The sequence below is a fragment of the Solanum dulcamara genome, chromosome 11 (genome assembly GCF_947179165.1).
Source record: "Solanum dulcamara chromosome 11, daSolDulc1.2, whole genome shotgun sequence".
NCBI classification, from domain to species: Eukaryota; Viridiplantae; Streptophyta; class Magnoliopsida; order Solanales; family Solanaceae; genus Solanum; species Solanum dulcamara.
The window spans coordinates 58,332,896-58,356,672 of record NC_077247.1 but is presented as its reverse complement, the minus strand read 5'-3'; the positions used below and the strand labels follow the sequence as shown (position 1 = coordinate 58,356,672).

Sequence of the window (23,777 nt, the reverse complement as noted above, 5' to 3'; positions counted from 1 at the left end):
GTATACGAGTACTTTTATTAAATTAATTTATTTTCTTCTTTTACAGAAATTCAAGACTAATCCTGTATCAGTAAATACACATCAATTAAACAGTTCAATAAAAATAACAATTTTTTTCCAATTTTCTGTTATCACCATCTGAAACAAATGGCTTACAAACACTGTTAGACGAAGATATATTCTAGGAATCGTTTTGGAGAAGAGATTAGCTAAATCTTAAGCTCCATGGCCTCTAAAAGATTTCAAAGAGCAGTCATTCTGATTCTAACTAATCGAGGCTCTCCTACTTCCCCAGCCTCTGCATCCAGCATAAATTGAGTTGCTTCTGACTGTGTTAAGTTTCCTAGTAATTTATGCAATTCAGCTCTTATTTCATCATACTGTGGATGTGAATGATCACTAGAAGAGAACACATGAGTATTGTTCATAACTTCTAACCAGCTTAAACCAGGATCTTTTTCCAACATAAGTCCCCTTATCTTTCTCCTAATCTCAGAAACACCATCCCACCTACCAGTTGAAGCAAATAAATTGGAAAGCAGTACATTTGTTGCTCTGTCTTCTGCATCTATCCCCAAAACCTGCTTCGCAACACGTATTCCTATTATCTGGTTTCCTTTACTTACACAGGAGCTCAGTAAAATTTTCCATAGTTGAAGGCATTCAACACCAAAGGGTGATTCCATTATAACATTCTCAGCCTCCTCCAGCAATCCAGCTCGACTCAACAAAGAGATCATACAAGAATAATGCTTTAGGCTTGGTTCTAAACTATTTTCTTTCATATAATTCCAGAAATATATACCATGGTTGACCAAACCGCAGTGGCTACACGCTGCAAGCAGAGAAATAAATGTTACATGATCTGGTTTTAGGCCATGTTGTAAAATATCATTGAACATCTTAAATGCCTCCTCTGCCTTCCCATGGTAACCATATGCTCCAAGCATTGAGTTCCAGCATATCAGATTAGGCATGATGACACTGGAAAACATAAGCTCTGCAGCTGCAAGGTTTCCAATTTTAGCATACATATCAACCAGACTCCCACAAACGGTCATCTCAGCAATATAGCCTGTTTTGGCAACCAGGGAATGAATCATCTCACCTTGCCTCACAGTGGCCACTTCAGCGCACACACTTAAGGCACTGGTAAGAGTAAATTCATCAGCCTTGTGGCCTTCCTGTAACATCACATGGAAAAATCTAATAGATCTCTCAGCATTACCAATCCTACAATGTCCAGCAATCATCTCAGTCCAAAGGACAACATCCTTATCAAGGACGTTAATGAAAACCTTTTGAGCAGACTCAACTTCTCCATTGCAAAAGTACATTGATATAAGTGCGCTTGCAACAAATACACTTGCGCCGAGCCCCACCTTCTCAACTTGGCCGTGGAGTGGTTTCCCATAATCAGCTGCTGGAAATGCTCCTGCAGCAGAAATTGCAGCTGCAAATGTATATTCATCAGGGGCGAAACGAGAAGATTGTCCAAATTGGATGAAGATCCTCATTGCCATCACTCCATCTCCATTTATTGCATACCCCGATATCATTGAATTCCATGAAACCAAATCTGGCTTCTTGATTTTTCTGAAGATTTTCAAAGCTGTTTCATTATCACCACAACTAGAATACATGGCAAGCAAGACATTATACAGGGGCAAGTCAGGTGCAGTCCCTGAAACAATTACTTTAGAGTGAGTCAATTCCCCAGAAATATGGTCTCTTAACCTGCTACAAGCACTCAACAATGTGGTATAAGTGAAATTCGTCGGAACAATTCCGATTCTCAACATGGTGCCGAGCAGATGAAGGCCTTCCACGGTCTTACCATTTTCCAAATATCCGAAGAATAGAGTATTCCAAGCCACAGTATCTTTATCATGCATGTAGCAGAAAACTTTTTCTGCACAATCCACGACTCCACAATTTGAGTACATCCCAAGAATAGAGGTTTGAACGCACACATCTTTCAAAAATCCAAACTTTATACATTGGGAGTGAAGCATAGAACCTAATACCTGATTCTTGATGCCCGAACATGCATTTAAAAGGCTAGTAAAAGTTAACCCATTTGGTCTTAGGTACTCACTCTGCAATTCAGTAAACAAATGGAAAGCCCAATGGGCAAGGTGGTGGTATCGAGAATAGGCGGAAATGAGGGCGTTGAAAGAAACGATGTTCCTCTCAGGCATTTTTTCGAACAGGATATGTGCGTCTTGGATAGATCCACATCTGGCGTACATGGAGAGAATGTTGTTGAATACATGAGGAGATTTGGGTATGGAAGTGAGGATAAGGGCATGGAGCTGGCGTGCTTTGTTGATTAAGGTTATGGAGGCGCACTTATTGAGGAGAAGTGCTGCTATGGAAGAGGCCTCATTCAATGGTAGCATAAGTTGGTATCTCTCGTCACTCCATTGAAGTCAAGGATTGAACATTTGCTTCTCCATCTTGGTGGCATTGTTGTTTAATCAAATTTTTTAAAGTGCTTCTAGGTCTCTTTGGCCAAGCGGCAAATTATGAGAGAATAAAAATTAAGGTAAATTATTTTAAATAATTCTTGCGTTTTTATTTACTTGTCAAATATTTCTTAAATATTTTTATCTCTATTATACCTTCAATTTATTAATATTGAGTTAATTTAGTGAATAAAATATTTAAAACTCTATCAATTAATAAAAATAAAATAGTAAATTCACTATATCAATTATTTAAAATCAAAATTTGAGGGTAAAGTATATATTAGGAAAACTTTAATTAAGTTTTTACATTTATTTAATTTAGAAGTCCATATTACAAATTTGTTAGTAGGGGCTTGGAATTAAAAGAGACTTTTGAGTTATCTATTTGAGGATTTAGGACACAAGTTTTAAAAATTAGGTAAAAGGGACTCTTCATTAATTAGTGATAATGACACATATTTTAAGAACCCACAAGTTTTTTTAATTTATAAAATACCCCCTCTTTTTTTTTCCGTGCTCCTCATCCACTCCTCAGCCCCATCCCCCCAACCTCCCCTCCTCCACGTCATCATCACCTCCAAACAACCAGCAGATGTTTAAATATTTATCTAAACAACTAACAAATGTTTTCATATTTCGATCTCCAAAACAATTAGCAAATATTTTCATATTTCTCCAAACAACTAGCTGATATTTAAAATATTCTCATTGTTTTAACTAAAGAATCATAAAAAACACTTAAACAACTTAGAGTTGTTTAAATATCTTCTGGTTGTTTGAACTAAACAACTTTTGGTTGTTTAAACAATTTTGGTTGTTTAAACAACTTCTGTTGTTTGAACTAAACAACTTAGGATTGTTTAAACATCTCTTGATTGCTTGAACAACTCCTGTTTATATAAACAACATATCCTCTCCTCTCTTCTCTTCTCTTCTCTTCTCTTCTCTTCTCTTTTCATCAATTTTTTTATAATTTTCACAATCAAATCGAAGTGAAGAAAAAAATGAGAATGACAACATTCGAAGAAGAAGAAGATGAAAACACAAAAAGTTTGAAAAGAAAGAGAAAAACTGAGAAGAAAAAAGGTAAAGAAGTTAAGGAAGAAGAAGATGAAAGGAAAAAGGAAGAACAACGTTTAAAAAAATGGAGAAAAGAAAAGAGAAGAGAAGAGAGGAGAGGAGGGAAATGGAGAACACAATTTTAAAGAAAAAAGGAAGAACAAGTTTAAAAAAATGGAGAGAAGAAAAGAGAAGAGAGGAGGGAAATGGAGAACAAAAGTTTTAAAAAATGGAGTAAATGAATGAAATTTAGGGTTTTATTAAAAGTTTTTGATCTTTTAATTTTTACCCTAAACTTTTAAATATTCTAATTCAACTCTATCTTTTCATAATTAACCTTTAATTAAATATTTATAACAAAAAAAAAAAAAAAAAAAAAAATCCCCTATATTTTATTCCACTCTCAAAAATCCCTTTTAACTCATTTTTCTCTTGTTAGTAGTATATACAAGAACAAGAAAAGAACAGAGAGACTCGCGTCGCATTCCATTTAAAGGCCAAAGTGTTTTTGGTGAAAAAAAAGGGGTTATGGCGAAGGAACACTCACGCCTCTGTTCTCAAATGGAACATTTCCTCCGTCCTTATACTGTAAGCTCAGTCTGCCCTTTTGCCGCCACTGATTCTTACTTGCCCTGTCTATTTTTTTATTACAGAAAATGAAATTCTACTCCTCTGCAGGAAACTGGGTCTGCTTCGTTAACCAAGGAAACGGAGAAACAACTCTTAGTTTCTCTCTCACAGGTTGTTCCTTTATTTACCAATCCCTCTATTTTACAATTCTCGTTTTGATTTGTCTTTTCTGCCATCCTATGGTTCAATTGAGGCAGAGTTGATTGATTGAAAACTCCTAACTTTTAGGTTTATACAGAAATTAAGCGGTGGATGAAGGAATATGAGTTCGATGAGAGCTTTGTAAGAATCTTCCTATGTGTATCTCTTCTTTGTGGAAAGATGATTTTGCTTGGAATTAGTACATTGTTTGTTTGTGTAAATTTATTATCAGGACATGGCGGGAAATATTGTTGATGGAGGTCAAGTAATTCCTGAGTCACATGCTGCTAATCATCATTGTTTAAGTAATGTTTTTGAGGTCTTGGTAAGTTTTTTCAATTCGAATACCCCATTATGAGATATGATACATGGGTTCCAATTTTTTTCTGACTTTTTGGTTGATTCACAATCTGGTTAATTGGATTCATTTCGACACCATATTAAGTAGTACTGTTATGTGTGTCAAATACTACTCTGATGCTAAAGTATCAAAGCTGTAATTTGTTGGTCCTTGAGATGTGATGTTTTTCAATTAGCATCCCAATGTTATTCGATCTCCTGCCCAGTTTGGTGGACACTAATTAAGATCAAGAATTTATGCTCATTTGACCAGTGCTGCAATTTTGTCACAATTCTAATGAAGAATAATCTCGTATGGAGCCCAGTTGCTCAGGTTCTAGTAAACTAAGATTTCATCTCATTTTGATCAGTTTCAATTTCAGTTCCCCTTCTTTTAATGGTGCATTTGTTTTTTTTTGGTTTAAAATTACTTCTAATTCAATCTTACAACTGTCTTATGATTTCGTATCTGCAGATGGTCGTGGTTGCGATGGAGAATCCATATATGAATCATCTAGTTGGCAATATCCTGGTGGCTGTTTCTGAAGTTTTGGTTGAATCTATACGTGATAAGACAGTGCGTCTGAAATAACTACTTAGGCAGTTCTTCGTTTTGATATTTTGTGTTTCTTTACAAGTTCTATCTTGCAGGAAAGCTGTTGGGGTGAATATATCAATTTACTGTATTTTTGTGTGGAAGTTTCAATTTTTAATGGTCTGTCTTCTATGGGACTTACGATGGAGGACAAAGACTTGAGTGGGGGTCCATCACCTTCTTCTTTATTGAAGCTCAGCCTGAAAAGTGCAAGTTGGTCAACGGCAGCTGTTATCATGAGAGTTCTACACAATGTACTGAAACAGTTGAATCGGGATCTTATTGATCAATTTTTCAACATTTATTTGGAGGCTACCATTTCTTTTATCTCAAATATCCCGTGGAATTTGCTGTCGGAGGTTTACCATGTTCAAGGGGACTCCAGTTCATACTGTTTGCTTCGAATGCAAGAAGAAAAACCAGAGCCAATACTAATATTTCAGGGATATCTTCTTCGGTTACTCTGTTCGTTGGTTAAAAGTGATTGGACAGATGCTGCTGTCATCGTTTCAGCAGAGCATCCATTTATTTTTGAAATAAAAAACCTGCTTCCAAGACTTCTGTCATCATGCCTTAGTAATGGACAGAGCTCTGATAATGTTGCGATCTGTCAATATCTTAAACATAAGATGTTGGTATGAATTTCTTTTCAATGCATTCTCATTCATTAGCATCTTTTATAAAATGGTCCTGCTGCGAAGAAAATATAGGTAAAACCTGGTGACTTTCATTGGAAATACATGGGTATTTTCCATGATATCATATCTGATTTGGATGTCTAATTTTGCTCTTAAACATTTAATTGAAAGAAACTTCTTATAAAAAAGGATTAATTTGCTCCCTCCATTGGCGTGGATAGCTAGTCATTATGTTTATTACCGACTCCCCTCCCCCATTTCTTGTTATGCTTTCTGTTGGAGCTTATCGTTACTTTTCTTGCACCAGTTGAGATTCAGTTTAGGTATTGATTTCACTTTTATATTGCACTATTGTTCTTTCTACTTTATACTAACTATGGTTTTGCTCTTATCCAATAAGCACAAACTTTACGATGGAGTGTAAACATTCTTATGGGGACAGTGAAAGTATATTATGAGTTGATGGTTTTCCCTCAGCCAGTGTTTCACTAATGTTGACAGTGTAGGGAGTTTACGCTACTACCTAATTTTTTATTTTTTTGGGAAAGTGATGAGTGTAATTAACATACCACCTATTTGAATGCCATGCTAATCAAGGTTGTATGATCACGGGACCTTTTGGCATGCTGAATATGTCTCTCTTACTGAACTCCTTTCTGGAAGAAGGTAGGAAATTCAATTGTTAGTCTGTGCAGCTAATGCGAGTGGCAGGGTTAAGAAATGACTCACCTGCTTTTGTGAACTAGTGGAATCTGGTATGCTATTTGCTCTTTTTTCAGTATCAGCTGGGCAATAGCTGTTGATCTTAGCTCCAGAACGACCCTTTATCCCATTTGGTCTATATGAAAGTGAGAATACCTTTAAGGACATTGAGAAAGATTAAAAAGTGTCTCTATCTATATCTGTAACCATTCTGTTCAATTCAAGTCCATTTCCTTCTAAGACTAAATAATTTATCTTTTGAGGCAAATCAGGGGGTTCTCTACACCTAGAGGTTCTCTAAATCTCACATCTACTTGTGCTTTATTTAATATTGTGAGGGATGTACCTTCTTAGATGTTGCATTCAGTCTAAAATGTTACAATTAGGTGGATGTGATGAGGGGTTCTTGTTCTTTGCTTTTGCTCTAATAATCATCTCTTCCATATATGCTCCTTATGTTATTTACAGTGGCGTGATAGGTAAATTTAAAATTTTATTTGAAATAGCATGCACCAATGTGATCATTAACTGAGTTGAGTTTGTGGTTGCACTCTGTCCATTTTGCAGATACTCATGATTCGACTTAATAACCAAATCCATTGGGACCACTCAATTGTACTTTCGTGGTTAGATCTTATCCACACATACTTTCAAGATGTATTATCCCAACCTATGGAGGGGCAGGATTTTGTTCTAGATAAATATCTTGAAGGTTCTCCATTTGGGGTAATGACATTTGATATGGGGAACAAATGGAATTCGTCGAAGCATTTACAGCGGCTGTCTATTTTCCTTTTCCTCAAATGTTCCTCTAGTTTGCTGAACATGAAAGAGACGACTGATCAACATTATGCATGTAAAAATCTTAAGTCTTGCTCAACCCTTGACATGAATCGCAAGTGTTGCAGTAGAAGGAAAGCTTTGCTAGAGCTCCATGAGTGGCTTAGAGAGCTTCTCCCTGGTGATTGTTTTATTGACCATGATATGTACTCTGAGAAATGCATGGACTTTGCCTCATCCTTCTTGCAGCTATATATGCAAGAGGTTTGTGCTCTTGCTCACAATGACTGTTTTGTTTTGACTTGTTCATTTGTTTCAGGACCTCTAAATAAAAAAGTTTGAATTGGCTTTTATAAATTCATTATTATATCTGATCTTCGAGGTTTGATAAGTTTTAGAACTGTCGGTATGAGATAATCTGGACAATAATAAGAGGAGAAGTGGGAATATTTTAAGTCTTAGTTACTTAGAAATCATAGAGAGTGTTTATGTTCTCCCTATGGTACTTCGATTGACCAATAATGGGTACAAAACCTTGTATATGCAGTTGCTTTAATACTCTGCATCTCTTTCATCTTGCCCCCTCCTTCTGTTAATAATTTCCTCAACATTTTTGGATGAACCACATGACAATATCTGGAGAACTGATCCTTACACTTAGTGAGGTTTTTATGTTTATTTATTCCTTATTGATTAGCATGACTGAAATCCATCATTTGCTCAGTGTTTGTTGTCTAAGCATTAGAGATTCAACTTTATCTTTGGATTTCCAATGATTGAGAATTGTCTACACTTGGCTTCCAAGCTTTATCTATTAAATTGTTATTATTTCTCAACAACAACAAAAAAAAGATTGAGAATTGCCTATTTCTTACAAAATGGTTTGTCGCCTGCTTCTAGGTTTTAGTTTACTTCCTACTATGGTATGGTGTCCAGGACATAGAGCTCTGCTAAAACGTCATATGATGTTGCATTCCGGAAGCTCTTTGTGACACAAAGCTCGCTTGCTGTCCTTGTATGATGAAGTACCCGTGGATGTCTTACTAAATGTTTACTGGTTCAGCTGTCTTCACTTTTCTGACTTTCTTTTACTACTGTTAAATTGTAGGATGATATTCTATTTGAAATGCTCTTGCAAATGTTATGCTTACCATTTTACTCTGAAAAGTGAGTTGAATGTATATTTGTTAATTTTAGAGATGATGTGAAGTTGTATATGGCGGTTGTTTTAGTGCTTCATGTTGAATGTAGGTTTACTAATGAAGTGGCTTTATCAGATGATGAAGTGAGAGTGTTTTCTCTGATCTCACACCTTTTTCACCCAATACATTTCTTTCACCTATTCCTGGATGGAGTAAGTACAAAACATTCCCTTGTGCATTTCTTTGTTTTCTTTCCTTATGATGTCAAGATCGAAATACTGAATAATTACCCATGCTGAGTAGTTTTTCTATGTTACCTTCCTCACAGATACACTATGATCATCAAGTTCTTCTTGATTATCTTATCTCAAAAGACACAGGGGCTAGTTCTGCTGAATATCTGTTGAGGTACATACCCAGACTTTGTTTTTTATTTTCTTTTCTTCTATAGTATTTGGACATGGCTATAAGATCTATAAGTATCAAATATGTATACTAAGTATGGTGTTTTGACAGGCTCAACCTTTATATGAGTTAAGCATACTAGTTCCAAATTTGCAAACCATCTTTTTCTCCCAATATTTAAGTGTAATGAACGTAAAATGTTTCGATATAGAATCATGACTAATCTTAGTCCATGTAAGGAGTTCCAGCTGTACCATGTAGCACTAGCATAGTCAGAATTACAAGAGTTGTAAGCTCTTCGTTAAGCACTACTCCCTCTGTGTTTCACTAGGCACAAAGTTTAAGAAAGAAAGACTTTTGAAACTTGTGCTCTAGAACAAGTCATAGACATTTGTGTGGTTGTAATTTGTAAATCATTTCATAAAGTGTAAAATGAGAATTTTAAAGTTAAATGGTTTCTAAACATAGAAAAGTGTCATTCCTGGGATAGACTAAAAAGGAAAGTGTGGCACAGAAATTGGGATAGAGGAAGTATTGTTTTGATCCTACAAAAGTTCCACAAAAATCGTCTTATGAATTAATTTGTCTTTTCTTAATATATTCCTAAAAAAACGAAAATGTAACCACGTGTTCCTACATTTACATTAAGCATTGCAATTCATTTCTCTGATAAGTGCTCCAAATTTAAATCGTATATTCATTTCAGAGAAAGGGGACAACATTAGCCCCTCTTAAACAAAATATGTTGGCTTTTTCCATGTCTGATGTTGCAATTTAATTTGTACCTGCATCCTCATAGGTGTCTACGTAAGGTATGTGATTCGTGGAACATATTTTTTGAATTTTTATGGAGCAGAAAATGTCGAAGCAGAAAAAGAAAAAAGTTTTCAACAGATGATTATAACTCTAGGGGAGAGATATCGGTTGTGCCGAGTTGTGTTAGTGAAGATATTTTACCACCTGACAGCAAATGCAAGAAAGCCTGCGGATGTCACAATGAGGACTATGTAACTCAGATGTCACCGTTTGAATGTGCAAGGAACTGCCTTTTTCAACTTAAAGCATCTATTCAAATCCTTCATCAAAAGAATCTGTTTCCTTATAATCCACAAGTGCTACTACGACGGTATGTTTTGTTTGGCACATTTGGGACTTTTTCATTAGTTTCTATTGTATTCTGGAGGTTGCATCAGACTATGGAACTCCATAATATATATATTATTTCTATTTCATGTTTCCTAGCAATAGGAGTTCTTATAATAAGCTGTAATTTGTTTAAATTAAGCAAAGTGTTTGTTTGATGTTTAGATTGGGTTCATTGGATGTTCTTCACAGTTAGGTTAAGCAATTCTTACTTTGATATTTTAGCTTTTATTTGCAATTATTTCACAACTATTTTGCTAGAATCATGCATGCATTTCAAGAACATCCATGCGATGTTCAGTGAATAGTATCAAGTTGTTGGATGTCTGGTTTTGAAATATCTGAGGTGAATGTGTTGTAGGATGCAAGTGGAGGGTGTGTTTTTTCCTCCCTTTTTATAGGTCAAAATTCAGTGACATTTTTGTTCTATTTTGCTGGTTGGTGTTTTGTTCTAAATTTGCAGAGAGTCTTTCTACAAGTTCTTAATAAGGTGGCCTTTGTTTGAAATTTTTCAAAAAAAATAGTTTGCGAAAGAACGTTAAGTTTTTGCAAACTCTTTTTGTTTGAGTTGTTTTTGTGAAAGAATCCTGAGTTTTAATAAACTCTAAACTTTGAGGCAGGAAGTTGCGTTGCCATCCTTCAATTCTAGCCATTTTTTTGAGGATTACTGTCTCATTCATCATGTTCATGTTCGTTTGCTGTTCTTTGTTCATGCCTTTTCAGAAGTTTGAACACATTTTTGCTACTGATGTTAATGATCTTGATAGTTTAAGAATTTTCTGTTCATATATTGGTTGGTTAAAGAAAAATATATTTTTTTCTATTTGGGGGAACTGGGGACAGTTTTGGTGCAACAATAAAGTTGCTCCTTTGGTGACCCAAGGGTCCAGGTTCAAGGTGTAGGAACAGCCTCTATGCATAAATGCAAGGGGAATGCTGTGAACAGTAAGCCCATTCTCCCCCCAGTGTGCGGGGCTAAGCCTTTTTGGGAAAGGAGAGATGGGGAGTTAACTGTTGCTACCAGAAATTAACTAATACTCTTCATTGCAGTTTAATGCGATTTCAGGAGCTCTGTGGAGATGACGGACCATAAAAGCTCGCCGTTGTCCTATCGCCTTGAAATCCATGTTCGACCGCACTCCTCCATGCCAACTTGACATCGGTTAGTTGAGAATGACTTCAACTTCAAAGGGACGATATCTCTGGACTCATTACAGCAAAATATGGCTTGGATGTGAATCCAGTACTAGCATTCTAGACTGCAACTTTCAAGGCGAGTTTTGTGACTTTGACTATTGAAATGACGAAAGCCGAAAGATGTCGACAGGCGATTTTTACAATTTCTCATCAAATGCCTCCAGGGAAGCCAAGGTCAAAGGTTTTAGAGTTAGCAGAATGTGCAAAGCAGTTGGAATAAAACATGTAGTGGCTAATTTCCATTTAGCTGTTAATTACTGTTAGGAGGTGGTTAAGTGTACTGTTAGGAGTGACACGTGCTAATCACGTGATAAAGCTAACAGCGGGCAGCTAGCATCCACCTCTATAAGAGAGGATGTAAGGATTGATTAGGATTCAATTTTTGGAATCTCTGAGATATTTTCCAGATTTCATGTGTGTTAGAATGTATATGAAAATCGACTAGGTTGCAGAAAATTAACCCTACATGACTTCAAGCCTGTGTAGTAAAGCAAATTTGTTAAACAGAAAGGAAACGACAAAGCAAAAGTTGTTAAAATTGAAAAGTTGTAGTACGTACTACAACCACCTAAACTTAGGGTTTAGTAGTACGTACATAAATATTTCATGCGCAATTTAATAATACATGTTTCGTTATTCTTTTACAATTTTTTTTATATATATAAATCTAATTGTGTTTGTATTAGAGGTTTATTTTATTAAATTAGTCTTTTTAATTAAGCTTTGAAAATTTAAATTTATTTATTAGTAATTTATGTAGTTATTTAATAAGAAGAATAATATTAAAAAATAATATCTTTTTTGTTAAATTAATCAAGTAATCTTTTTAAAATTTTAACAGATCAAGTAAAATAACGAGCAAGTAATAGTATTGGTTTCAAAATAGATTTTTAAAAATAGAAAATGAGGAAAAAGAGGAGAGAGAATAAAAGGAGAAAGAAGAAAATGGATTGGGGAAAATTAGGAAAAGCTGTCGTGATTTGATAGCTTGATGGGGTGGTTCCCACAGGCAACATTATAATGTCATTAAGAAACCATAAATAATAAGGGGAATATTCTGGACATTCATGATAAAAAATTTCTAGTTTATTTTTCAACAGTACCCAACTATCCCAGACGTTCTGCGTGATAAACACCACCTACATTTAGGATAAATGGATGATGCAGTATATATATAACCACTACCAAATGTAACTAATATAAGGCACGTGCATACTGACAATGGATTATGTAGTCATTGACTCATTGTAGGTGGATTACTTCTTGCCTGGACTTTGCTTCAATGCATTCATTGGCTAGCAATAAGCAACAGACATAACAAAAAACTTCCATCAGGTCCAATTCCCCTGCCATTGATTGGAAATTTGCATAACATTCTTGGCGATCAACCTCACACGTCACTTGCGCGAAAATATGGCCCAATTATCAGCCTCAGAATGGGCCAAATAACGACAGTGGCAATATCTTCATCAGCTGTGGCCAAACAAGTCCTACAAAAACAAGATTTTGCCTTCACCAGCAGAACAATTCCAGATGCAATCCGTACCAATAATCACCATCAGCTCTCTGTCGTGTTTCTACCTGTTTGCTCTCGATGGAGAAGCATGAGGAAAATCTTGAATTCTAATATCTTCTCCGGCAACAAGCTTGACGCAAGTCAGCATCTCAGGTAAAGGTCGGAAATGGGTGGGTTTAATTTGATCAAAATAAATCAAACTAATAATGGGTCATGACTCAATCCTCCCAAAGTTTAGGAAATTCAGGTAAAGAATTTAAGGATGTGATCTGGGACGTCATGAAAGAATCTGGTAAGCCCAATATGGCCGATTATTTTCCCGTGTTGAAAACGATAGATCCTCAAGGGATAAGGCGACGCATAGGGAAGCATTCTGATAAGTTGCTTAAGCAGATTGAGGGATTGATCAATGAGCGATTGGAGCAAAGGAGAAAATCACCAAATGAAGATAGGACAGATTTTCTTGAAGTTATGTTAAATACTAGCGAGGAAGATCCGGAGGCAATTGACAGAAATCATATAGAACACTTGTGCCTGGTAATTTTGTCAGAAATCATAACAGAACATTTGGTATTCTGTAATACTTCATTAACTTCTTCCATCCATTACATCACTAAGAGTAATTTATATTGCAGGACCTTTTCATTGCGGGAACGGATACAACTTCAAGTACATTAGAATGGGCAATGGTAGAGGTCATGAGAAAACCATACATAATGAAAAAAAGCTAAAGCTGAACTTGCTGAAGTTATTGGGCAAGGCAAGGCAATAGAAGAAGCCGACGTTGCCCGTCTCTCTTATCTGCAGTGCATAGTGAAAGAAACCCTGCGGATGCACCCGCCAGTACCCTTTTTGATTCTCAAGGTCGATCAAGACGTCGAGGCATGTGGCTATTTTGTCCCGAAAGACACTCAAGTATTAGTGCACGTATGGTCAATAGGTCGTGATCCAGCTATATGGGAGGATCCTCTGACATTTAACCCTGAGAGATTTTGGGCGTGGCCATGATTTTGAATTCATTCCATTTGGTGCCGGTCCAAGAATTTGCCCGGGATTAACTTTGGCGATGGCGAAATTATCTGCAATGTTGGGTTCATTGTTGAATTCATTTGATTGGAAAGCTGAAGGCGATATTGCACCAGATGATTTGGATGTAGAAGAAAGGTTTGGTATCACACTAGCGAGATCACGTCCTTTACGAGCTATCCCTGTTTCTCTTTAAACGTCGGCTCCAATCCTCTATTAGTTTATCACTTGGTTTCGTAATTTTCTCTTTTATAAGCAAGGGTACTGTTGTCTTTTGCATTTGTACACTCTTTCTTTGGGTATGGCTCATTTGTTGAGCAAACTCACCATGTGCATGTTTCTTCTTTTCTCTTGCTATGCTAATCGTTAATAAAATAAAGGAAGGAAAATTAAGTAGGTAGTTAAAGTTTAAGCACTTCATATTTTTACTAGTTTGACAGAATAAAGTCCTGTCCTAGCAGGCTAGTAATTAAGCACAGGCATGAACTTACTCCTTGTCTACTTTTCCTTCTTGGACCCATTCAAAGATATCTGAATAAATCTTGAAAAGAAAGGTGGCAGTTAAGTGCATGGGACAATTCAATATGTGGGAATATATTCCTATTCCCAATGAGGCACATTTGACAATTGAACATGTGGGAGTGCAGAATGGAGTTGACAGGCTCAACCTTTATATGAGAAGCATACTAGTTCCAAATTTGCAAACCACCTTTTTCTCCCAATATTTAAGTTTAATGAGCGTAAACTGATTCGACATAGAATCATGACTAATCATCGTCCATGTAAGGAGTTCCAGCTGTACCATACAGCATATTCAGAATTACAAGAGTTGTAAACTCTTCATAAAACACTAATCCCTCTGTGTGCACATAGTTTAAGATAGAAAGATTTTTGAAATTTGTGCTTTAAAACAAGTAATAGACATTTGTGTGATAACAGTCTGTCTACGAATAGAGATTACCGTCGCATTCATCATGTTCGTTTTCGTTAACTATTCTTTGTTCATGCTTTTTCTGAAGTTTGAACACATTTTTGCTACTGATGTAAATGATCTTTGATAGCGTAAGAATTTGTTGTTCCTGTATTTGTTATTGGTTAAAGAAAAAATATAGTACTTTTTTCTATTTGAGGGACTGGGGACAGAGCCTTGGTGAAACATTGAAGTTGCTCCTCTGGTGACCCAAGGTTCAAGGTTCAAGTGTGGCAATTAACTAATTAATGCTCTTCATTGTAGTTTGACGCGATTTCAGGAGCTCTGTGGAGATGACGGATCATAAAAGCTCGACGCTGTCCTATCGCCTTGAAATCCATGTTCGATCATACTCCTCCATGCCACCTTGACATCGGCTAGTTGAGAATGACTGCAACTTGAAATGGACAATATCTCTGGACTCATTAGCTCAAAATATGGCTTGGATGTGAATCCACTACTAGATGTCGACAGTTGATTTTTACAATTTCTCATCAAATACAGTCTGTGCAGATGATAAATAGTAGCCAGTGGCCGAGCCACATGGTCGCTAGGGGGTTCGTATATGGTGAAAAATTATACTATTTATATATAGTTAAAATAAGTTTTTATGTATAAATAGTAGATGTCGAACCCCCTTCGGTTAGTTAGTGTGTCTACTTCTTCAGATTTTGAATTCCTTAATTAAATTTTTTGGCTCGGGCCACTTATAGTAGCTGTGAGATCATGACATTTGGAGAATATTAGAAGTTAGAATTCCAAAATGATAATATGTGTGGAATTTGTTACATTTGTCAGTCTTTTCCATTTAAGAATGAATCATGATCATTCCATTGGAGTTATAAGTACTTGTTAAAGAATTTTTCAGAATGCTCTTAAGAATAGGTTCTGCATAAACCATAGTATTGTTTTGTATCAAATCCTGTTACTTCAAGGATTGTGATAAACTGGAAAAACTGTAGGTGTTCCAATAGCAATAGTTGCAGAAAACAAACTAATTTTTTGACAGTAGTTAATTGATACGAGCATAGAGCAAGAAGGATCCTTTGTTTAGTACTTCCCTTTTCTTATTTATTCATGAGAGATTTGTACGAAAAGGATAGATTAGAGCTACAATTTAAATTTTGTTCCTGGTTTAGATAATTTGTGAAGAAATGACCTATTACGATGAAAGAAATATGTCTTTAAGTCATCCACAGACCACAGTCCCTTAAAAAGTTGCCTGCATAATTTAGTTGCATATCTCAACTAAAATTACAACCTATTCAATACTTTTAACTATACAAAAATTGTTCATATTAGACATTTTTTGATAATTAGTAAAAAAAAAATATGAAGAGGGTAGACATAACAAAAATGACGAATTAAAAAATAACACGTGGCACTAGGCCCCCAAAATTATAGAAAAATAAATTTATGTTTAAAATTATTTCAAATAATTTTTTTTTTAAAAAAGAAAAAATGAAAATATCAACATTATTTTTTAATTAATTTTTTTAAAATGAAAATGTCAAATAATTTTTTTTTAGAAGGAAATCTATCTAAATTTTTTTTTTAAAAAAGGAAAAATAAAAATGTTAACATTATTCTACCCAGCCCCACCCCTACACAACCCTCTTTCTTCTTCATCTTCTTCCCAAAACATATTATTTCCCAAATCACAAAATTCAATTTCTTTTCAAAAAACTTGAAAATTCAATTTTTTTAAAAAAATATTTTTCATACTTGATGCGTCAATGTGTCACAGAGAAAGATATAGAAAAAAATTGGTACAAGAGTGAAGAAGAAAGGCAGTCTGCCGACGGTTTATTCATTTGTAGATCAATGTCAAAAAGAAATTGATAGCTCACGAATTGATTCTATCAAATTTTCTGATATCATTTTTGATAAATTTAGTGGGTTTAAATTTTAATTTGAGTAGAAACGTTTATTAGAAAGTGACTGAAAATGATGATAAACAAACATCAACTAACTTTTTTCTCTCTTATGCGTAAAAATCTTTTATCTTTTTTCTTCTCTCTTCATAATTCAGATTTAGAAAACATAAATTTAAAATAAGAAAAAAAGGGTAAAAATCATCCCCCCTCCCCCCGGGAAGTTTGGTTTAAAAATCAAACCCCTCCCAACTTTCAAAAATAATCATTTTCCCCTCCTTATCTCATGAAATGTCTATTTTGTCGTTGATTTTCTATATCCCATCAACTATTTATACAAATAAAAATAATAGATAATATAATAACTTTTAAATATATTTCAAAAATAATACAAAATATTAATAAAAATAAAGGTATATCCTATAAAAAAAAATCAAAAGATTATCTATTTGTATTGTAAGTAATTTTTTAATTTAAAAAATATTTCATTATTGACAAACAAAAATTGTTTATCTATTCAGACATTAAAGAATAAGAGAGAATTGAAATATACATTTATATAAATATACATATTAAATGCATGTAATATTAAAATAATAATCATAAATAATAACATAAATTTTAATTACAAACTGATAAAAAAATTGTTTTACTTATAATTTTAATGTGCTTAAATAAAAATCTATAAATACTTAGATTAAGAAAGATAAATAGTATACATTAGAGTTTTGATTATTATTAAAATATTCACTTTTTACTCTACTCATTTATTTCATTATAGAATGTCAATAATTTATATATTCAATTAGGATTTTTTTACTTTAATTTCTTTCGAATAGAAAAAATAATTTTTGTTTTTAACAGAAAATTTGTTACCTAGAATAAAAAAAATCATGATTTTAAAAAAGTAAAAAAAAAAGATAAAGATTGATAACACAAAGGGTAAAATAGATATTTTAAAAAATTAATTAGGATAAAGAGGGGATGATTATTGTTGAAAGTTGGGGGTGAGTTTAATTTTTAAACCAAATTTCGAGGAGGGAAAATGATTTTGTCCCAAAAAAAAAAGTGCCAGAGCTAAACCTTTGAAAATTAAATTAAAATAAGACGACTGGTGGAGGGGGGCGGGGGTTGCTTTTCTTTTCTTTTTTTGGGAAAAAAGTGTCATTGAGAGAAGAAAAAATTCTTTTTAAGTTAATTATAGTGCCCAGTGTCAATAAAAGAAGAAAAATGTATTTTTTAATTTAAAAAAGCTACTATTTTGAATTTTTTCACGCCTTCAAGGAAAGTGCAAAACATGTTTTTTGCTTAATGAGTATTTTGTGTTTAATAAGTATATATTTTGACTAATTTAGGTGTTCAATAGGTATTAATTTTAGTTGGAGTATGTAACTGAAATATACGGATAATTTTAAGAGGCGATCGATGATTAAGCCATGAAATATATTTGGATTTAAATACCCTCCAACCTAAAATAGCTAACATTGTGTTTGCACAGAAACAAGAAGGTATTCGTTGAATCTGAAATTCCAATTTATCTCAAACGTGAAACACAAAGCCTCCAAATACCAACACAAGCAATCCGCTATCACCACCTGAGTCAACTAAATTGAAATGGAGGGAGTACAAATTTGTTTTCTCAAAAACTTTGGAAAAATATGAGTACCGGTCAACTGTTCCAGAGGTTTTCCGTGATTAACATCTTGTACATTTAGGATAAATGGATGATGCAGTATATATATATAACCACTACATAATGTAACTAATATAAAGCATGTACATACTCCAAATTGATTATTTAATCAACAATGTATTACGTAGTCATTGTAGGTGGATTACTACTTGCCTGGACTTTGTTTCGATGCATTCATTGGCTAGCAATAAGCAACATCTCAGGTTAAGATTGGAAATGGGTGGGTTTAATTTGATCAATATAAGTCGAACTAACAACAGGTCATGACTCAATCCTCCCAAAGTTTATTTGGTTTGGGTCAAAAAATTATATACTTGAGGTTAGTCTAATAACGAGTCATAACATAATTTGACATAACCTGCCATGCTTTTTTTTTAAAACAGTGAAAAAGATGGATTCCCCCCCCCCCCCCCCCCCCCCATAAATTAGAAGCTTAAATTGATCTCCCAACTTATATAATCCTTGGTCTCCAAATTTGATTTTATATGTTTGACTATGTGTTGCATCCCTGGGTAACGAGATAGATCCAGAATTTGAAGTTTATGGGTTCCTGTAAAAAATAGTTCAAGTTAATATACAATAATAATTGAATTCATATTCAAATATTTATGCATTTACACGATTTTGACTTTTGAAGTCAAGTCAACAAACATGTCATTACTCACCATATTACTAACAAAAATTGATTTTGTCACTTGTAATGCATGTCAGGTCCCAAAAGATGCAAGATTTTATTGCTTATTGCCGCAAGTGTAGCCAAACAGGCGATGCAGTGAATATAAGCCAAGCTGCTTTCGAGACCATGATTAATTTAGTTTCCAATACCATTTTTTCCAAGGATGTAGTGGACCCTTATGAAAATTCAGGTAAAGAATTTAAGGATGTGGTCTGGAATATCATGGAAGAATCTGGTAAGCCCAATTTGGCCGATTATTTCCCCGTGTTGAAAACGATAGATCCTCAAGGTATTAGGCGACGCATAGGGAAGCATTTTAGTAAGTTTCTTCGGCAGATTGAGGGATTGATTGATGAACGAGTGGAGCAATGGAGTAAATCGCCAAATTTCCATAACGCAGATTTTCTTGATGCTTTGTTAAATACTATCCAAGAAGATCCATCCACATGCTATCGACAGAAATCATATAGAACACCTGTGCCTGGTAATTTTGAACTTCCTTATTTGCAAAACCGGATAGTGCTTTGGAACAATTATTTTCAACCAGCAAAACTAGCCTAATAAATCGGCAAATATTAATTATGAACCCATAATTTCATTATATTACATTGAGGTAATTGTTGCTGTCATGTCACCAGGAGGTCACGGGTTCAAGCCTTGAAAACAGCTCTGACAGAAATGTAAGGTAAGACTGCGTACAATAGACCCTTGTGGTCGGACCCTTCCCCTGACTCTGCGCATAGCGGGAGCTTTAATGCACCGAGCTGCCTTTTTTTTACATTAAGGTAATTGTTGAAAACGTTAAAGCTGGTTGAACCCAACAAATCCAAATCTTAAGTATGAACCTTGTAATTTATCAATTTTAACATTCCTTTTATATTGCAGTTCAAAAGAAAAAGCAGAGACTACTACAGTTGAAGTTGAAGAAATAGAAGAAGTTCAAGTTTCTTCTGAAGCAGCACCAGAGCACGAAGAACAAGAGCAAGCTGAGATCGAAACTCCACAAGTTCGACGGTCAGCTAGGGAGAGAAGAGAACCAGCTTGGCACTCAGATTATTCTATGGAGAGTAATATTGCATACCGTCTACTAACAGAAGATGGATAGCCTTCAACTTTTTAAGAGGCTATGAAAGGCCAAGAATCATCTCTGTGGGTGACAGCAATGCAAAAAGAAATTGAAACTCTTCATAAAAATAAAATATGGGATCTGGTTCAATTACCACAAGGAAGGAAGGCCATTGGAAACAAATGGGTCTACAAGATCAAACGCAATGGTAATGATCAAGTGGAGAAGTATCGTGCAAGATTGGTGGTGAAAGAATTCGCTCAGAAAGAAAGTGTAAACTTCAATGAGATATTTTCTCCGGTGGTTCGACTCACAACAATTCGAGTGGTCCTGGCGATGTGTGCTACACTTGACTTGTACTTGGAGCAGTTAGATGTCAAAACTGCATTTCTTCATGGAAAGCTTGAAGAAGAAATTTACATGCTCCAACCAGAAGGTTTTGAAGAACAGAAAAAAGAGAACTTGGTTTACAGGTTGAACAAATCTCTATATGGTCTCAAAAGGCGTCGAGATGTTGGTATAAGAGATTTGATTCCTTCATTATAAGCCTTGGATACAACAGACATAGTTCAGATCCTTGTGTTTATTACAAGAGATTTGGTGATGACGATTTTGTTATTTTGCTGTTGTATGTTGATGACATGTTGGTAGCAGGCCCCAACAAAGACCGTCTCACAAATTTAAAGGCACAGTTGCCTAGAGAGTTTGAAATGAAGGACTTAGGACCAACAAACAAGATTCTAGGGATGCAAATTCACCGAGACAGAAATAATAGGAAGATTTGGCTTTCTCAAAAGAACTACTTGAAGAAAATCTTGAGATGCTTCAAGATGCAAGATTGTAAGTCAATTTCTACCCCACTTCCTATTAATTTCAAGTTATCCTCAAGTATGTGTCCTAGCAATGAAGCAGAGAGGATGGAGATGTCTCGAGTACCGTATGCATCAGCAGTGGGAAGTTTAATGTTCGTCATGGTATGTACAAGACCTGACATTGCACAAGCAGTGGAACTGGTTAATCGATACATGGCTAATCCTGGTAGAGAGCATTGGAATACTGTTAAGAGGATCTTGAGATACATCAAGGGTACCTCAAATATTGCAATGTGTTATGGAGGATCAAACTTTACTGTTAAAGGTTATGTTGATTCAGATTATGTAGGTGATCTTGATAAAAGTAAGTCCACCACAGGTTATGTGTATACTCTTACTGGAGGAGCTGTAAGCTGGGTTTCAAAAATGCAATCTATCGTGGCTACATCTACGACGGAAGCAGAAGATGTAGCAGCTACACAAGCTAGCAAAGAGGCAATATGGATGCAAATGTTACTAGAGGAGCTCAGGCACAAATACGAGAAGGTTGCTCTGTTTTGTGACAGTCAGAGCGCTTTGCATCTTGCAAAAAATCCGGCATTTCATTCAAGAACAAAGCACATACGAGTTCTGTATCACTTTGTTCGTGAAAAGGTGGAAGAAGCCAATGTGGATATTAAAAATATTCACACTAATGACAACCTGACAGATATGTTTACGAAGCCGATCAACAGTAACAAGTTTATATGGTGTCGATTTTCTATTGGCCTAGCAGAAACGTAACATTACAGTAATTGAATAGAAAGGATGGTGTGAAGACTTAATTGATTCTCAATTAAATCTTCAAGTGGGAGAATGCAAAAAAAAAGGAAAGAGGAAGCAATAGGCAGCAATTCAACAATTGCAACTTTCAAAAGTAAAGCAAAAGGTCAAAAAGTAAAAGCAAGTAAGAAAAAAAAGGGCAGCAAACGCGTGAAAGGCAGCAAACGTATTTTCATTTTGCCGTCCAACTTTTTGACTTTAATTAACGCGTAAAATTTTACGCGTTTTCTTTCTCCTATAAATAGAGGGTCTCTTGCCCTCATTTAGATTATCCCAGAAAGAGAGAATAAGAATACAAAGAGAGCTATACACCAAGATAAATATTGTAGTCTTGAGTGTCCTCTTTAGTAGTTGTTTCTTTTACAAGAGAGAAGTGTTAATTGTTGTTTTCTCCTTGTATTTGAGAGCTGTGTACTCCATATTAAAATAGTGAGATCCTTCTATCCCATGGTTTTTCCCCTCTATCAGTTAGAGGGGTTTTCATGTAAAATCTCGTGTCCAATTTATTTTCATACTACTTGTCATATCAAACTTTAATTGTGGTGCTTCCTCTTCCCAACAAATGAAACTTCAAAAGGAATTATATATTCCTATTCCCAATGAAGCGTGAATCTTGATATTTTTGCATTAAATGGATTCACGTGAAGGTATGGAGCTCCTATTTCCTCTTTTTTCTTTTCTTCTTTATGTACATAGAACGTCCAGTTGCTGTGAATTTAGTTATTTGTAAACAGTTGTTAAAACAACAGAAACTCTCTTCATTTTTTAAGGTGGACAAGTAAAATAAAATATTTATTTTTAGTATAGGATCAAGTAATATGAAATATAAGGAGTATATAAATTCACACATATCTTTTTTCTTTAACGAAAATGAAAAAATCAATTTTTAAATTTATTTTTTTATTAAAGAAAACATTCATATAGGGATATATTTGATCCTTCTCACATATATGTTTATTTTTGTTTCTTTTAATGGTCAAATTTATTGTTTTAACTAACTTTCATGTAAAATTTATCTTATATGCCTTAATTTTTTTTACACATACAAAAAATAAACTACAGTTTTTTAGAAAAAAATCAGTTACAATTTCTTGGTTATTTTTTTCTCTTCTTTTATTCTTGTATTAGTACTTCTTAAAAGAGTGAAAGAAAAAGATCATATATACCCACATGAAAAATTTTAAAATATAAAAATCAAAAAATAAATTTAAATTAATTTTTTATCTTCCGTTAGATAAAAAGAAAATATATGAGTCGCTTTCGTAATGAAATATGTATATGTGAGTCATTTTTATAAGATTTAAGTCATTAATGACCTCTTAAAGTTGTCCACATATTTCACTTTGACACCTCAACTCAATTTTAACAAGTTTATACATATTAAACACAAAATAATAATAATCCTTCTTAAAAACATAATGAATGTATCTCATGATACTTTGAAAAACAATGAATAAGACAATGACAGATGTCCGTATGGATCCCAAATAATAAATGAGGGAGGAAAAATTAAATGACATGGATTTTTTTTTTAATCTAACAATTTAGTGACATAATGTTGACGTAAGGATGATGTGGAGGTGTGGGTAAAACAACTCCCTTCATGTGAGAGATTATATATGTTTTAGGGTGTGTTTATTACATTTTAAAATAATTTAAGAGGTAACAAGACCTATGTATAGTTAAGGTGTATCTCTGAGATTTCACAATAGTTGAATGGGGTACTTATACCTTTTCCCTAGAAAGATCTATATTAGATGATTTTTTTTTTGTTAAAAAAATGTATATCTTAATTATGTATTACTTTATTTTACATACATTAAAAATGATGTAATTTAATATAGTGTGATACATAACGTATATGTGTTTTAAATATTATAACTCATAATTATGTATTAAGTGATCTTTTATTTTTATTTTAAACATCCCCTTAATTAGTATTATTAGAGTAATTAGATATTTCACTTCTGGATAAAATTGGTGAAATAATTTTATCAATTACTATAAACTATAATTCTGGTATAATATTGAAAATATTAATGCGTTGTTCAAGATAAAATTATAAATATCTAAGTTTTTA

The 23,777-nt window shown here is 34.2% G+C and overlaps 3 protein-coding genes and 1 pseudogene across 6 annotated transcripts; 3 read left to right on the top strand and 1 right to left on the bottom strand.

Annotated features, from left to right (window-relative positions):
* Positions 1-72: 72 nt before the first annotated feature.
* Positions 73-2,511, bottom strand: LOC129872007 (pentatricopeptide repeat-containing protein At3g50420). The gene has a single exon (XM_055946834.1). It carries the CDS (start codon positions 2,400-2,402, stop codon positions 243-245), a length of 2,160 nt encoding a protein of 719 aa, XP_055802809.1. The 5' UTR covers positions 2,403-2,511; the 3' UTR covers positions 73-242.
* Positions 2,512-3,976: 1,465 nt separating this feature from the next.
* Positions 3,977-11,650, top strand: LOC129873662 (uncharacterized). Of its 4 annotated transcripts, none has more exons than XM_055948794.1 (13): positions 3,977-4,118; positions 4,209-4,271; positions 4,389-4,442; positions 4,534-4,626; positions 4,915-4,974; positions 5,116-5,217; positions 5,292-5,870; positions 7,143-7,619; positions 8,464-8,522; positions 8,607-8,709; positions 8,826-8,905; positions 9,759-10,028; positions 11,096-11,650. In XM_055948794.1, exons 1-13 carry the CDS (start codon positions 4,059-4,061, stop codon positions 11,136-11,138), a joined length of 2,043 nt encoding a protein of 680 aa, XP_055804769.1. In that variant the 5' UTR covers positions 3,977-4,058; the 3' UTR covers positions 11,139-11,650. The 4 variants fall into 4 exon arrangements, with proteins under 4 accessions (XP_055804769.1, XP_055804768.1, XP_055804770.1 ...); XM_055948793.1 differs by having other exon boundaries at positions 9,702-10,028; XM_055948795.1 differs by lacking the exon at positions 4,915-4,974 and having other exon boundaries at positions 9,702-10,028.
* Positions 11,651-12,313: 663 nt separating this feature from the next.
* On the top strand, positions 12,314-15,559 carry LOC129873664 (geraniol 8-hydroxylase-like; annotated as a pseudogene).
* A 3,462-nt stretch (positions 15,560-19,021) lies between these two features.
* Positions 19,022-19,558, top strand: LOC129872753 (geraniol 8-hydroxylase-like). The gene has a single exon (XM_055947663.1). The coding sequence runs from the start codon at positions 19,022-19,024 to the stop codon at positions 19,556-19,558; it is 537 nt and encodes a 178-aa protein (XP_055803638.1).
* Positions 19,559-23,777: the final 4,219 nt, after the last annotated feature.